At 43.5% G+C, this 17,389-nt stretch overlaps 1 protein-coding gene across 2 annotated transcripts in view; it reads right to left on the bottom strand.

The window, feature by feature from the left end:
- LOC147662018 (vitamin D3 hydroxylase-associated protein-like) overlaps positions 1-17,389 on the bottom strand; it is a 720,315-nt gene that overhangs the window by 45,304 nt on the left and 657,622 nt on the right. For both annotated transcript variants that reach the window (XM_086951181.1, XM_086951182.1), the window contains one exon: positions 12,641-12,786. In XM_086951181.1, coding sequence (XP_086807307.1) covers positions 12,641-12,786 — 146 coding nt within the window. The remainder of the gene's footprint in view (positions 1-12,640; positions 12,787-17,389) is intronic.

Genomic DNA, 17,389 nt, shown 5'->3' with positions numbered 1-17,389 from the left:
TGTGGTTCCAGAGTTTACCCGCCTCAAATGTTCAAAGTTCTTGCTTTATAATAGTAGTATATATATATATATATATATATATATATATATATATATATATATATATATATATATATATATATCAAACAAAGTTGTTCCACAACTCACGAAGCCACAACTCGGCGTGGTAATCCATACAACCAGGTAAGTAGCAGCCCAGCAATGTGCACACTTTCTGCCATACGCGTTTCGAGCTTGTAGCAGGCAGCTCTTGATCACTGGCAGCAAGGAGACAGGATACGGAAGTTAAGAACATGTGGTTTATTTTTTAATAAAGATTCCCGCCCCAGTGGGCGCAGTGGCATGCTGGTATTGGTAGTCTTAATCACGCCACCCCTACTCAAAGTTCATTCACCAAGTGGCCCCGTACCTGGCTCCCAGATAAATGAAATCCTGGTTGGGCATGCGCTCACTGTCAGGCTAGCCTCGGTTCACCTTGCCTGTGTTGGCCACGTCGTACCTCCAAGCCTCTTAGTATTCCGCACAGAGGTCCCGCACAAGTCGCGGTGGGGCTTCGTAGCGGCTGGAACTGCCGCTAAACATCAAAACAAAGTTGTTCCACAACTCATGAAGCCACAACTCGGCGTGGTAATCCATACAACCAGGTAAGTAGCAGCCCAGCAATGTGCACACTTTCTGCCATACGCGTTTCGAGCTTGTAGCAGCTCTTGATCACTGGCGGCAAGGAGACAGGATACGGAAGTTAAGAACACGTGGCGATTAAAACTACCAATACCAGCATGCCACTGCGCCCACTGGGGCGGGACTCTTTATTAAATAAACCACATGTTCTTAACTTCCGTATCCTGTCTCCTTGCCGCCAGTGATCAAGAGCTGCTACAAGCTCGAAACGCGTATGGCAGAAAGTGTGCACATTGCTGGGCTGCTACTTACCTGGTTGTATGGATTACCACGCCGAGTTGTGGCTTCGTGAGTTGTGGAACAACTTTGTTTTTGATATATATATATATATACATATATATATATAATTTTTTTTTTCACCAAATCTTCTAAAAGAAGGACTTGCACTCGGAGTAAATACCAAAGATTTATTTCGCCGTGAGGGGTTTCGTCAGTAAACTGACTTGACCAGTTGCGTGATCGAGTCCGTTTATGGACGAAACGCGGCACGGCCAAATAAATCTTTGGTATTGACTCCGAGTGCAAGTCCTTCTTTTAGAAGATTTGGTGGAAATAAATTTTACCAGGAGACCTGCCCGGTTCGACTTGCCACTTGTCAACGGGACACGGACCTCGGTAACAGGGTCAAGTGTGGATATATATATATTCACAGAAAAAACCATAGGTTATAGTCCATATATAGTTAGGAATTTGCATTTACAAAACCTTGAAAATTCAATGAAAAAACCATAGGTTATAGTCCATATATAGTTAGGAATTAGCATTTACAAAACCTTATTTTACTCGCATAAAACCATTGAAATTCCATATATAGTTAGAAGCGCTAACTATATATCGCGCACCCGCAATCCACTGCTGATGATGTCACATATTACATCATTCATGACATGGTCAGTGACATCACTGATGACATCACTGATGACATCTCAAATGACATCACTGATGACATCACTGATCACAACATCCAGTGATTGTATGTGTCTGTAAAGTTTAAATATGTTTTACATATTGAAGAATGAGTGGATGTATAAGTGTCTGGATGAAGAATTTAGTAGGTGCATGACTGACTGTATGAAAGAGTGATTAAATGTGTCTCACTGAGTGCATGGGTTAGTGACTAAACTGTCTTAATTTGTGCATCAGTATGTTTGTTGTTGTGTAAGCTGCTGCATGTGTTGATCAGTAGCTATAAGAGTGGCCATATGGGTTATTGATTGGTTGCCCAAGTATTTGAATGGGAGGCTGAGTGTGTGTGTGGGTGGCTGGGAGGTGCGTGACTCTGTGCATAGATGTGTAAGCAGTTGATTCACTAGGAGTATGAGTTCAAGAGTGCATGTGGAAACAGCTATATGGGCGGTTGACTGTGCATGGGTGTGTTGGTGAGTGAATGGATTTCTCATTGCTACATGTGCCAGTAAGTACGTATGTAAAACACAATACATGTGAGAGTTGACATATATAAATAACTGAACATAAGAGCCAGTGAATGTGTGAGTGGCTGTATCGATCACTGTGAGCTTGTATCAGGGATTATATAAGAGAGTAAATATGTGTTATTATATGTTTGAATAAGTAAGATGTGTATAACTGTATAGTTGAGGAAATGGAGGTGTGATTGATTCTTTGCATGACTGACTAGGTGTGTAAGTAACTCCATGGATGAGTGACAGTCTGTGAGTGTCTGTTTATACTGAGTGTATGTAAGGTTATATTAGAGTCTGAAGAGGTTCATTGTATTATCACATGAGTGATGTGATCAGTGATGACAAATGAGATGTCATCAGTGATGTCATTTGAGTTGTCATCAGTGATGTCATCAGTGATGTCATTTGAGATGTCATCAGTGATGTCATTTGAGTTGTCATCAGTGATGTCATCAGTGATGTCATTTGAGATGTCATCAGTGATGTCATCAGTGATGTCACTGACCATGTCATGAATGATGTAATATGTGACATCATCAGCAGTGGATTGCGGGTGCGCGATATATAGTTAGCGCTTCTAACTATATATGGAATTTCAATGGTTTTATGCGAGTAAAATAAGGTTTTGTAAATGCTAATTCCTAACTATATATGGACTATATTCTATGGTTTTTTCATTGAATTTTCAAGGTTTTGTAAATGCAAATTCCTAACTATATATGGACTATAACCTATGGTTTTTTCTGTGAATTTCATTGGTTTTTTAATAGCAAATATGAAAAGCTTTAAAATGTCAAGTACATGATAGATAAAAACATTTTCGTATTTATCCACGCTGATGTGCTTTGAACGCTGCACCCCCCCCCTCCCCTCTTTTGTCTTAATAGTACTCTCTCTTTGCAGATACTGAAGGGTAGTTAACGCAGGCCTTTACCCCCGTTGTAATCCGTCGTGCCTGCTTGTCTCTCCATTTGATTGATTATTATCCAAGCATTTACTGTTTTTCAATTGATTCTCTTTGGTTCATTCTCTATTTACAAACAAGCACAAATTCGCAATCCTCTGTTTAGTCTTTGCAGATCGTGAAAAATCGTGTAAAAAAATAAAAGTAATCGAGCAAAATCAGTAGGCCACTAATTGGATCTCTTTTTGACCTCGCTAAAATAGAAATATTATAAACAACCCTTCATGTGAAATACGAAAATAGTGAGATGAACTGAGCTCCACACCATGAGGGCTGCAAGACAGCTCGGCTCCGTCACCCACCCCGGCCAAAATAACGACAAACCCTATGCAAATATTAAAAATATAGACAACACACCAGCAAAGAAACAGGGTAAAAATTTTATTAAATAACTATTTACATAACGTTGGTTTATAAGATGATGTCAGTAGTGGACCGATGTGTGAATAGGTCGGAAGCAGCACAAGGCGCCAAGATCCGGATGGAAAGTCCTGGATATTGGGTGCCATAGTTCAGAGTTCTGAGTTTGAGCCTTTTTCAATGCCTGTGCTTTGTTGTTTCCCCTCCATCAAAAACAAAAAAAATATATAAAACTGTGCAAAAATACAAAAAAAACAAAAAATGTTTACAAAAGCAGTGCTTGTAAGACTGTCTGAAGCTTATTTCCACCTACTGCAGCTTTACTATTCCAAAGTAAGTGAGGGTCGTTTGTGGACCTGACTGCATTTGAAAACAATGTTATATGGTACCTCCCTAAACCGCTTGACGGAGGCCCCCGAGGGGCGGTGTGATGACACGGACTCGGAGAAGACGCTTGGCTCCGACCCCCTCCCCAAGTCTTATAGCACTGGTGTAGCCTGAGATCGCCCCCGACATAGGCGGCCGGCTCCCGGGGTCCGGCGGAACTTTTTACCTTTTGATGACTCTTCTATTCTGGACTTTGTCCCACAATCCGTTCGACCTGAAGACACGCTGTAGTGGGGCGCCCCTTTACCGTTTTAGTTGCCATTCCGCCCGCTTTTGCTACACTGTGCCTCTTCCGCCATTCAGCTGTTTACCGCCCGCTCTTGCGACTACAGCGTCTCGCTCACCATGTAGTTAAGTTGCTCCCGCTCTTGCGGTGCAGCGATAGGCGGCTGCCACAGGACTCTCAAAATGGCGGCCGGCTCTTCGGTTTTGGGCCTGGTCCACTAAAATGGCCCTGGGACACCTTGGAACTCGGACGCTTCCCTGATAAGGCTTGGGTCCCATTCTCGAAAAGCGTCCCCTCAGCCGTGAAGATTCTACAAAAGTCTTGGGGGCCTCCGACTCCCGCAGGCTTCTGGTGGGGAGCGGCTGCCATGATTGCTCGTGGAATGGCCACGACGGAGCTACGAGATGGTAGTGGTCTCATGCTGACACCAGCTTTAGTCTGAAACATCCAGAAACACTATAGACTACCAATTCGATCAGTTCCGGTAGCGCCCCAACATGACCCGGAAGAGAAGAATTTGCCCTCCCCTCTTTGACTGATGGTTCTTGTTGCCTGTCCCCTCTGTTGTCATTTAACAGAACTTTTTGGACTGCTGAAAGGGGTTGTGTTCTGAACGCTGGTTGGTGGAGACATTTAGACTATATTCTTGACCTACGTTGTCGCGTAATGCGTTTTATGACACGCCACGTTAGCGCACCCGGAAGTGATCCGAGGCGCGGCGCGCAGCGCGTAACGTAAGCATAACAGGTCATGTGACTTGTTACTAAAACTTTTCATTGGTTCATTTTACTTTTGTTATTTTAATGATGAAAAGCTTGGTCATATGACCTAAAAATTACGCTTTTTATTTTTTTCGAACATTTTTTTTTTTTCAAACATATGTTATAATATTCCAGGCTAATGTACTTTCCCGGAAAATTTACAACTATCCTGCAAGTAAAATATATTCCTTTTTCGAGAAAAAGGGCGTTTCTTCGTTCCATGACGGAGCCGTTGAGTAAGAGAGACTCGGCCTGCTGTCTTAGTCGCCGATACGCCTGATTATCAGATTCTTATCGATCACTTTATGTTGCAGAAATGAAAAACACAACTGCCCTTGACCATTTATCTTTACTGCGTTCCTACATATTATACCTTTTATCCGTCATGTAATCGGACTGCTTTATTTCACTTGCCTTTTACTGATTCGAAAACAGTGACTAAAAGTAAAAACTTTACCAATGTAAATACTACTACCGTGTTTTGTTTTAAAAACCTTTATTGTGAAAATATCAGTATACAAATACGGGCCTATAACCACGTGGGCCGGCCACGGAGCAAACTGAAATCGTATATGATGAGGAGACATTTACACTGTAGAGGAACGTAACGAGCGGGCCATTAGGTTGCAAGAACTAAGGTGTCTAACAGTTGCGGAATCGGTGGACGTACATTTTGTAATTAAAATAAGACAGGGCCACTTACAATAACATTTTCTAGATATACATTTGCGGGCAAGGAGTTACGAGTCCCATTTATACCGGCGCCATTTTGGGCGAGGCCGGGCAGGTCCAAGATATAGTCAAAATGTCTTCACCAACAATCGGCCAGACCAGAACCCCTTTCGGCCCTTTATGCTACAAGATGGTGTCTTCCATTCAGAAAATATTGTTGGCAGCATTTTGAAAGGAAAGATAAACAGCCGTTCTCCTAGTGAGTCTCACATTGTTACATTTAGGAAGAATGTTGAAGAATAATATGTGGAAAATCTGAAGCCATTTTTCTACAAACTCTCAATCAGCCTAAGTCATGGGCGATCTTTGTCCACACCAGGGCAATAGTGAAGCTGCAGCAGGTGCAAAGGAGCTTCAGACAGTCTTACAAGCACTGCTTTTCTAAACATTTTTTTGTATTTTTGCACAGTTTTATATATTCTTTTTTGTTTTTGATGGAGGGGAAACAACAAAAAACAGGCATTGAAAAAAGCTCAACAGTGCAGGGCGCCTTGTGCTGCTTCCGACCTATTCACACATCGGTCCACTACTGACATCACCTCATAAGCCAACGGGGCACCCCACACTGACTTTCGGCGCAGCATTGTAGGATGGCCACACCAGTGCGGCAACTTGCTGGACACCACCTCGGTGCCATCCGGATCTCGGAGCGTTCGAGTCACTGTACCGCAAGAGTGACCGGAACTCAGCTGGTCACGCCGTCTTTCGGCGCAGCATTGTAGGATGGCCACACCAGTGCGGCAACTTGCTGGACACAACCTCGGTGCCATCCGGATCTCGGCGCGTTCGACTCACTGTACCGCAAGAGTGACCGGAACTCTGCTGGACCCGCCGTCTTTCGGCGCAGCATTGTAGGATGGCCACACCACTGCAGCAATTTGCTGGACACCACCTTGGGCAACAGTGAAACTGCAGCAGGTGCAAATAAGCTTCAGATAGTCTTACAACCACAGCTCAGAACTCTCAACTATGGCACTCAATATCCAGGACTTGCCATTCGGATCTTGGCGCCTTGTGCTGGTTCCGACCTATTCACACATCGGTCCACTACTGACATCACCTCATAAGCCAACGGGGCACCCCACGCCAACTTTCGGCACAGCATTGTAGGATGGCCACACCAGTGCAGCAACTTGCTGGACACAACCTCGGTGCCATCCGGATCTCGGCGCGTTCGACTCACTGTACCGCAAGAGTGACCGGAACTCAGCTGGACACGCCGTCTTTCGGAGCAGCATTGTAGGATGGCCACACCAGTGCAGCAACTTGCTGGACACAACCTCGGTGCCATCCGGATCTCGGCGCGTTCGACTCACTGTACCGCAAGAGTGACCGGAACTCAGCTGGACACGCCGTCTTTCGGCGCAGCATTGTAGGATGGCCACACCAGTACGGCAATTTGCTTGACACCACCTCGGTGCCATCCGGATCTCAGCGCGTTGTGCTGCCTTCGGCCTATTCGCACATCGGTCCGCTACTGACGCCGCCTCACGTGCCAACGGATTTTCTACGGTTTTTGTAGCCCTATACCGCATAACAGGTCATGTGACTTGTTTATAAAACTTTTCATTGGTTCATTTTACTTTTGGTTTCCTAAAGATGGAAGGCTTGGTCATATGACCTAAAAATAACACTTTTCATTGGTTTAGAACATTTTTTTTCCCAAACGATGAAAGCCCCACCTTGTTTCTGGATCATTCAGACTGAAGCTGGCGTCAGCATGAGAGCACCACCATCTCGTGGCTCCGTCGTGGTCATTCCGCGAGCAATCATGGCAGCCGCTCCCCACCGGAAGCCTGCGGGAGTCGGGGGCCCCCAAGACTTTTGTACAATCTTCACGGCTGAGGGGACGCTTTTCGAGAATGGAGCCCAAGCCCTAGCAGGCAAGCGTCCGAGTTCCAAAGTGTCCCAGGGCTATTTCAGTGGACCAGGCCCAAAACCGAGGAGCCGTCCGCCATTTTAAGAGCCATGTGGCAGCCGCCTATCGCTGCACTGCAAGAGTGGGAGCAACTCAACAACATGGTGAGCGAGACGCTGTAGCCGCAAGAGCGGGCGCAACTCAGCTAGATGGCCGCCACCTGGGGAGGCCCGTTCACGCCGCCTCCCCCACGCCCCCCCCGGGCCGACGCACGCCAATTTTCGGAGTAGCATTGTAGGATACCAAAACCAGTGCGGCAGTTTACTGGACATCACCTGGGTGCCTATCGTACATGTTGTGTCAGCCATGTGACACTGGACACAGACCGCTACTGACGAGGCCTCCCCCCGCACCACCCAGGACGCCCCACGCTGTTTTTCTGTGCTGCATTGTAGGATCCCTAAACCAGTGCGGCACCCAGGCGACATCACCTGGGTGCCGTCCAGAACTCTGCACGTTGTGCTGCCTTGGGACTATTCGCACAACAGACCGCTACTGACGAGGCCGCCCCCCACCCCACCCGGGACGCCCCACGCCAATTTTCGGAGCAGCATTGTAGGATCCCTAAACCAGTGCGGCACCCAGGCGACATCACCTGGGTGCCGTCCAGAACTCTGCATGTTGTGCTGCCTTGGGACTATTCGCACAAAAGACAGCTTCTAACCATTGTTGCTTTTTGTGTTGAGAAATGTTTAAATGTTTTTAGTTTTTGTTCCGTTCGTTAAAGTTAGTAGTTAATAAAGTTTTATAACCTTACTTTGTTGGAGTGTTATCTATTTTTTTATAAACGGGTGAATGGGGCCTTGAATCGGGTTATTGTCATGTGTGGGCTTTGGAAGTGTGCTGCTGCAGGATCGGACATTTCAAACTCAAATGCACGTTCTTTTTCTTACCTTTCCGAAGCATGGAGCGCAATAGCAGGCAGAGAAAGGGTGATGCACGTGTTGAACACTACCTGACCTGGCAAGTTGCTGGCAGTGCCCCCCCGCCCGCTCCTGAAAGAGGGCACACACACACCGCCGCCCCGAGTACTTCACAAATCTTTAAAAGACCATGCGCTTGTTCATGAGGCTTAAATGGTTTATCACCTCTTCTAGAACCCCTGCATCGACCCTCTGACGTTTCATGGAAAAATTACCTTGTAACACAATACCAAGCCCTGTCAGCTGAAACCCCCAAGGAATCGTGGGGCATATTATCAAGGGGGTTTATCTCCGCTTTTTTGGCTTTAAAAGCCATGAAAGCGGAGATAACATTATTTCCCTATTACCAAGCTGTCGCTAACACCAGTTAGTGACAGCTAAAAGGAGATAGCGACCATCTTGGGCCCCGCTTTGCATGTCAGTGATACTTATCACTAATGACATGCAAAGTGGCGTGCCAAGATGTTAGCGACTGGAAACAGTCCCTAACATCGCTACCTTCTATTACCAACTTTTGGAGATATTCGCGCTAAGCGCGAATATCTTCAAAATCTAACACCTGCCCTGAGCAGTTCTTAGCCATGTTATCCAATGGGAGGTGGATAACATGGCTAAGAGCATTAGGTCGATAATACATGAATATCGCTGACTTTTCTGCGATAATAGCAAGGTTTATCTGCGATAAAAATCGCCGATGTGCGGCGATAATTTTTGTCTCTAAACAAGTTAGAGACAAAAATTATCGCTGGTTGTTCATAATATGCCCCCGGGTTTTTGCTTGCAGAAATCGGGAGGCGGGAGACTAGCACTGAAATCAGTACTCACACGCCTGAATCAGGAGGATTGGCATGTCTGAATTCTCTACAGCTGGGGCCATAAACTACATCCGCAGGGTTAGGTGATAGCCTGGGACCAGCCTGGCATCTAAAATGGCTGCCGTGCACGACAAAATTGTGGCATTCGAAAAAAGGCAAGATGGCGCAGCCGCTGGAAGAGATGTATCAACATATATCAGCCTCCTCAGCCACCCTCAGGAAACATAGGGGATTAGGATACGTCTCCCGCACCCCCATATACCTAGTACTTTAATTAACGAAGCACAAAATGGCGAATTCCCGTTTCGCTACCAGTTTGCGGCCCAGTTCGCGGCCCAGGAAGCGCTTCTACCGTGAAAAATCATTTTTTTTTATTTTCCCCACGGGACCCTTTAATAACCCCAACAACATTCCTAGGGGGTCAAGAGGGGGATACCTTGCCCCCTTTCATTAAATTCCCCCTTAGTTTTTCACCTTTTCTTCTCTCTCGATCCTACCGAGAGACAAGATGGCGGCCGCTCCGGACTGTCACGCAGCAAAAAAAAAAAAAAGCTCACGCACAGCCGCTGGAAGAGATGTATCAACATATATCAGCCTCCTCAGCCACCCTCAGAAAACATAGGGGATTAGGATACGTCTCCCGCACCCACTTATAACTAGTAATTTAATTAACGAAGCAGAAAATGGCGAATTCCCGTTTCGCTACCAGTTCGCGGCCGCGCTTCTACCGTGAAAAATCATTTTTTTTTATTTTCCCCACGGGACCCTTTAATAACCCCAACAACATTCCTAGGGGGTCAAGAGGGGGATACCTTGCCCCCTTTCATTAAATTCCCCTTTCGTTTTCCACCTCTTCTTCTCTCTCGATCCTACCGAGAGACAAGATGGCGGCCGCTCCGGACTGTTTAGAATGTTGACAGACACCGGAGAGCCAATCAGCTTTCTGCGCGCAAAGTTCCGATAAGCGAAAAGTAAGCGGACCGGATCGCTGCCCAGAGCGCTGTTACAGATATATATCTTGGTTTGAACGTTAATTTCTCAAAAACTACTGGAGCACATATATTGAGACCTAGCAAAGGCACATCGGGCTAACAGTCCCTACAATTTTGCCAAGTTTCGTGCAAATCCATTCAGCCGTTCGAGCTAAAAGTGAGTCCAACCGCCCTATGGAAAACTCAATGCAAAAAACGCGTTTTGGGACCCCCCTTTTTTCTCAGCCCCCCCTTGACGAAACCCCACCAAATTTTCAGGGGCTGCTCAGAAACAAAATGTGCCATTTTCCTGAAAATTTCAGCCGATTCCGTCCACAAACGCCAAAGTTATTAGACATAGAATTTTCAAAAGTCCCATAGAGAAAAAATTCTAACTATATATACCTACTGGCGATAGCCAGTAGGTAATATATATATATATATATATATATATATATTCCCCACACTTGACCCTCTTACCGAGGTCGGTGTTTCGTTAACAAGTCGAACCGGGCAGGTCTCCCGGTAAAAAAAAAAAAAAAAAAAAAAAAAAATTATATATATATATATATATATATATATATATATATATATATATATATATATATATATATATATATATATATATATATATATATATATATATATATATATATATATATATATATATAAATAAACCAGGAATCTACGGTTAGTCAAAAAGTCGGCAAGCCAATTAAGGGCTGGGCCAACAATGTCCAGCGAACACAGGGCTTTCAGTAGCAGGGGGCGCTTAAATTAAGCAATATAAGCGCCACTGTATCCCCAGAAGCCTGACTGTGATGAATGCAGAAACTTTTGAGCGGCAACAAATTAAGTTAATTGAATATTAATGTGTTTTCCATGATTTTAGAATATACTGAAAGGAAAGAAATTGGACGGAAGTTGGACAATTGCGCCGGATCAGCATTTGCTTTTTTTAAGAGCGGGAGAACCATAGCGTGCTTCCACTCCGCAGGAATAGTGGACTTTCGAATGGAAGCATTAAGTAGCTCCATAATAACTTTCAAGACAGATGAATCCAGTTTCTATTACTGTAACAGGAAGTTGATCTCCTGGCGAACCCGATTTGAGGCTGCCTAAAATTTGCTTAAAAGAGGTAGCATCTAAAAGTACCCAGTTTTCAAGTAAGAAACCAGATTCCACAGGCTTACCATCCAGCTGTTCAGCTGTGTTAGATGTTTAAAAAGTTTCGATTGTTGACTGTGAAGTATTGGCCTGTTTAACATTCAGAGCAGAATAAATTTTTTCCACATTTCCGAGGAAGAATTCTGCCAGATCTTCACATTGTATTTCGGTAAAAGCAGGGGTGCTGGGTAGGTTTTCTGCGCCAGACACATTTTAAACTACTTTGAACAAGGTCTTAGGACTATTCTGTGCATTATGTATGGTAGTATTCACGTATTCAGCTTTTGTAGTAGTACAAGAGGAGTGATAGGCTCCTATTGCCATTTTATTAGCAAGTTTAGATTTGATTGAAATTTACTTTTTTCCTGCTTTAGTTTCTCCAAATACCAAGGGACAGGAGGGTGATGATTATTCAGGTTCTTCGTAGAGAGAGGAAGACATACGTCAATAGATTTTTTTAAGCCAACCGTGAACGTTTTCTAGGTCAGCTAAAGAAACCTGGTTAGTGTTAGGAGCATTTTTGGCTAAAGACTGGTTAATCACTTAAAAATTCAAATTCCCCCAATTTCTACATTTACCTATACCACTTATGGCAGGTATGGATGGATTAGACTAAACTTGCTCAATACTAAAGCTAGTTAGATAGTGGTCTGACAGCATCACAGGGAGAGCTGGGGAGCAATCAATCTCTAAAAGACTGGAAAAAATAGCATCAAGTAAGTGCCCAGCCAGGTGTGTGGCGCCAGAATTATCAAGTTAAATAATCATAGCTGCTAAGTCTGAAATCAGAGTAGGACCAATCCTACAGGTAGGGTAATCAAAATGCAGATTTAAATCGCCCGGATGGTAAAATCGGTAGTGTGTAAAAGGTGAGGACCGAACAAATCGGGAAGGACAGCAGCCCACGGGTGAGCAGGCCCAGGGTATGATAAAACAAGGACCCTGAAAAGGTAAACTGGGGATTTAGGGTCAATCTAAATAAGGCACCTTCGCAAACAGTGCAGATTAAATCTTAAAATTTGCATGTATATAGGTTTTTATAAATAATCGCAATGCCACCACCTAATTTCTCTTTCCTGCCTTTCCTCATTATTATATAGTTGGCCGGCAAAGCGGTGGCTACGTTGGCCTTCATCCAGCATAAGAATAGCTATCAGAACCAGCATCCTGAGGATTTCCACCTTATTTCAGCACTGAAGGCACCACATACAGGATGGAAGAAAGTTTCACAATATCTCTAGGCAAATCCCACTTCTGTTATTTTAATCATACACTAGTGTTCAAGAACTTAGGCCAAAGATGCACACAAACCTTTTTCATGAGTCTTTCGAACTTATCATTATTGTACTCTTTGTAGTCCTTCAACCGTCTCTCATCATCCTGTGTCACTGTACCTACTGGTACTACACCGACAGGGAAGTTCAACATATTGTATTGCACAGTGAAGGAAACAGCAGCTGAAACAGAAAAAGAACATGAAACAGTATATTAAATAAGACACCTCTTCTACCTTTGTAAAAACAGAAATATCAGAATCTCATACATTCTATATTTCAGATTAACATTAGTATAGCCACATGGGAGTGTAGAGGTTCAAGGCACAGACAGATGGCAGATTCTGACCTGCTTTTTGTATCTCAGTGAAGCATAATTTAACCAGACTAAAACACTATTCTAGATGCCACCGATTAAATCAATGTGCTGCTAATAGCAACTGTAAAAGTGGAAAAAATTCTGCTTCCCAAAATTTACAATAATAATAATAAAATAGAAAAGCATATATTTAAAACAAGCAATCATGAAGAGCAATAGATCTTGTCTTTTCCACTGGGCACTGACCGAGTGGCATCCAATATGCATAACATTAATGGTGCAATCGCGTAATTAATTAATTTTCCTGTTTTTTAAACTTTTTTAAACATCACAAGATGGCCATCGTGCATATGTGATTCACAACAAAGGCTAAGATGTGAGGAAGAATACATGCACTGCAAATTCAGCAAAATGATTACCTCAAATAATCATCGATCAACAGACTAAATTCATTTATTCTTTTATTCAATCATGTCGAGTTGGATTCATAAATTCTTCTGTACAAAAATATATGTTGCTGTATGATGTCACATGATAAAACATTAGGACCAAACAATGAACAAAAACTATACAACAATTCATCAAACAAGACACTCAAAAATATACATGAGTGTTAAACAATCCTAAAAAGAACTCCTCCTCTTTCCTTAAATATACATGGGAGGCAGTGCTATCGATTTTACGCACAATTGAAGAAAGTCCCTTATTTTAGTACACATTCCCAAAGTGTAGTTGTTGTCTTTAATTCCTTAATCATGTGTACTTGATGTTGAATACATAGCTGTTATATTTGTGTAGACATCTTAAAGGAAATGTTGACGCGTTTTGGCCAAATATTTTTGGCCTCTTCAGGACCGATGAAAGAAGGAGTGCCTGCACAAATAATTTATTTCATTTTCGAAAACACTATATACAACTTGAGCGGCCGTATCAAACAATTCTCGGCTCCAGGTGTCAAGCAAAACCAATCGGAGTGACCCACTTAGGTGAGCAGTGGAATATTATAGCTTCCTCAATGTTGTCAATGCATCCCGCGTGTACAAATGTAGAAAAAAGTGAGGATTGGATGCAGGTTAAAATTAAAAGCAGCCTCCCAAATGCTCCCATGAAGAAAACGAAATCAAAAGCACCAGGAAGTGAAACTATCCGGAAAAGAAATAGAACTGGTGACAACACCCACAAAGGGTTCCATGGATTAAACTAAACGGTGGCTCATATAACTTACATGAGGTCAAGAAACCATGCGTCCCAGCCTATCCTGGAGCTCGCGGACCATAAAATGGATCCCCTCAATTGTTGTTGTCAGTCATAAACATAAAGAACATGTATACTGTGTTAACGAGAAGGCACCGTCATATATCCACCTTAGAGGGGTGGAGTCCTCATCTGCCCCTCTCCCCCCCCACTAAAATCAAGGGAAGAGCTGAATTGAAATCACACTAATGGAAAGACAGCCACTAGCATAGTAAAATGATCAGACGAACATAGTTACTGCTAATTTTACCGGCCGACACGTGTCCACAAGGTGAAATCTTGAATCTCCTAAACTACAGGAACTAAAGATGGAATTGTAAACCTCCTAAATTACAGGGCACCACACCCCTTCCGATATTAGTGATAACCAAACAGAAACGGTGACATGTGGTAATGAAAATACATTGAACAACTGTCAGCACACATATCTGTAACTCTTCGAACGGGTAAAACTTACCGCATCAAGCCACAGTCCAGCGATAGTTGATCTGGTACAGCCCGTTGGGCCTACTAATACTGCTTAGGCATAGCTCTCTCAGGATCATAACGGGGTCACTTGGGGCCAAAAACATAGAATGGCACTTCTAGGCTCTAGGTTAAAAATACACGGAGTGCGACACGTATTATGTGTACCTCAACAGGGCATCCAGCAACGGGATTATGCTGTGGACCCTTAGGTCACCAGAAACATTTGACAGCACCATACTACAACGAGGTCGCCATCTTAGAGTGTAAAGGCTAAACCCAACTAGAATTCGAGACTAGCCACTACATTGTGCAGCAATAAAAAAACAAAGGAAAAATCAAGGGAATCGAAACTCAATTAGAGTAATTAATATCCGGTGAAGAAAGGATGTGCCAAAACAAGGAGGCAAAAACAGGCAATGGTGATTAGAAAATGAATAATACACAGAGCAGAATACCAAAGAATGTGCATCATGAGTCTACAGATACACAGTGAGAAAAATAAATAAAGGGCCCCTTGACCTAAAGTGGGAAGCACATTTACACTGATAATCAAATTAAACATATACATCATCATAATATGATCAACTCATGCCTATACAGATGAAAAAATATCCCTCACTTAAAAATGCATGTATATACAAAATGTACAAATAGATAGTGAAAAAACCTATCTATGAGGTGAGTAAGGGATTCTAGTAGACACAACATGTTTCCATCCCTAAACAACACCCAGGGGAATAATATCAAGATGAATGCCTGCAGCCTTACAAATCATTCATTGTAACAGGGACCACATTTCGTCCAAATCATCAAGGCCTTTGCTGGCAGTGCTGAACCACTCAATCGTGCTTTGACTCTTTTGAGAGTCGATACTGTACAGCCTTGCGCCCTCTCTGCCACATACATCACTGTTCACTGACGCTATGAGGTGTGAGTCGGGTGTCAAGAATATCTTTAATCGCTTTCAGCTATTCATCCTGCTGGATGTTGGTATAAAGTGTTTCGATGTCAAACGTCACAAATAACTGTTTGTTTTTATCAATCATTTGGACATTTTTGCACATGAGATGCATGGACAACACTGAGGAAGCTTTCATATTTCACTGCTCACCTAAGTGGGTCGCTCCGATTGGTGTTGCTTGACACCGGAGACTGAGAATCGTTTGATATGGCCGCTCAAGTTGTATATTCCGTTTTACAAATTAAATATATGTTTGTACAGGCACCCCTTCTTTTATCAGTCCTGAGGAGGCCAGAAAAATTTGGCCAAAATGCGCCGACATTTCCCTACAAATATAACAGCTGTGTATTCTACATCAGGTACACATAAATAAGAAATTGAACAGAACAACTACAATTCCTGTATGTTTACCAATATAAAGGACTATCTCAGTTGTGGGTAAAATCTATAGCACCGCCTAAACTGTATATTTAAAGACAAAAGAGGAGTTCTTTTTAGGATTGTTTAACATTCATGTATATTTTTGTTTGTCTTGTTTGATGAATTGTTGTATAGTTTTTGTGTACTGTTTGGTCTTAATGTTTTACCATGTGACACCAGACGGCAACATATATTTTTGTACAGAGGAATTGAATTATATAACCCGACATGATTGAATAAAAGAATGTATGAATTTAGTATGTTGATCGATGATTAATTGAGGTAATAATTTTGATGAATTTGCAGTGCATGTATTCTTCCCCACATCTCGGCCTTTTGTTGTGAATTGCTTTGGATATAGCCCTTGGGATGTGGGGTGACTAGGTCTTAACCCCCAACTCTTCGCTTCGTGCCCATGTGCACATACACAGTGCCCTTTTTATGTCTTGCCTAGACAGCGCGCATGTGCATCAAGTAATCAGAATCAGGGGTGAAACTCCACCTATTGCCGGGTAATTTCTCCTGCAGCTTTCCATTAGTAAACTCTGGCATTGCTGTTCTTAGCAGGCTTATAATTGGCTGTTGATCGGATGCGTCACTTCCATTTATTCAGGAAGCAGCAGCGCCTAACTACAGTTTTTGTCTGCTCTTGTGGTTCATGTGTGTCCCAGGGGAACTTTCTTTTTAATGCCCACTTGCATACATAATCAGCGCAGATCTCGTACGAGCGCTGCGATGTTAATGATTTCAATGTTGCTAAGTTCACTCGCTGGCGCACGGCTAAAACAGTAAAGCTCTGAGATGCACTGACAGAGCAGAGAGCAGCCGGGGTGTGTCTGAAGCCACTGCGTTCCAGGAGTGTAGAGGCAGTCGAGGAGACGCTGTCCAGATGGGGCGTCTTCAACTGTTGGACCAGGAAACTCGACTTCATCTCTCGGCTTCCACGCATTTCCGCAGAGTGTGTTCCTGAGCTAATCACTTTATCTCAAGCGCCCTTCCGTTCCTCTTTTCTGCCAAAATTGCGAGTCCTCGAAGTTCAGCAAACTGCCTGTGTCAAAGGGTGTTAGAACAACTGATTTCGTATGCAACCTTACAGTGTTTATTGTTCAGATTTTCTGTCTGCTTCTGCCATCTTCACCGTTCGGTCACTACTGAACCAGGGCCCCCTGGCATTCTCTGTATGCTAGCCAGCCCTGCCATATCCCTTCCACTAAATACAGGAAAGAGTTGGTAATCGACCGCAGGCAGGCTCCATTGCACATACAGCTGCAGAGGCGCTAGGCTAGGAGACATGGCGCTGGCACTATGAAGCTCTAGTAGAATAAAGTTTACAGCGAGAAGTCACCCCAAGAGCGGGCAGAAGC

The sequence above is a fragment of the Lissotriton vulgaris genome, unplaced genomic scaffold (assembly GCF_964263255.1).
Source record: "Lissotriton vulgaris unplaced genomic scaffold, aLisVul1.2 SCAFFOLD_770, whole genome shotgun sequence".
NCBI classification, from domain to species: domain Eukaryota; kingdom Metazoa; phylum Chordata; class Amphibia; order Caudata; family Salamandridae; genus Lissotriton; species Lissotriton vulgaris.
Note: the sequence above shows the minus strand (reverse complement) of the source record. Positions and strands in the feature narration are given on the sequence as shown.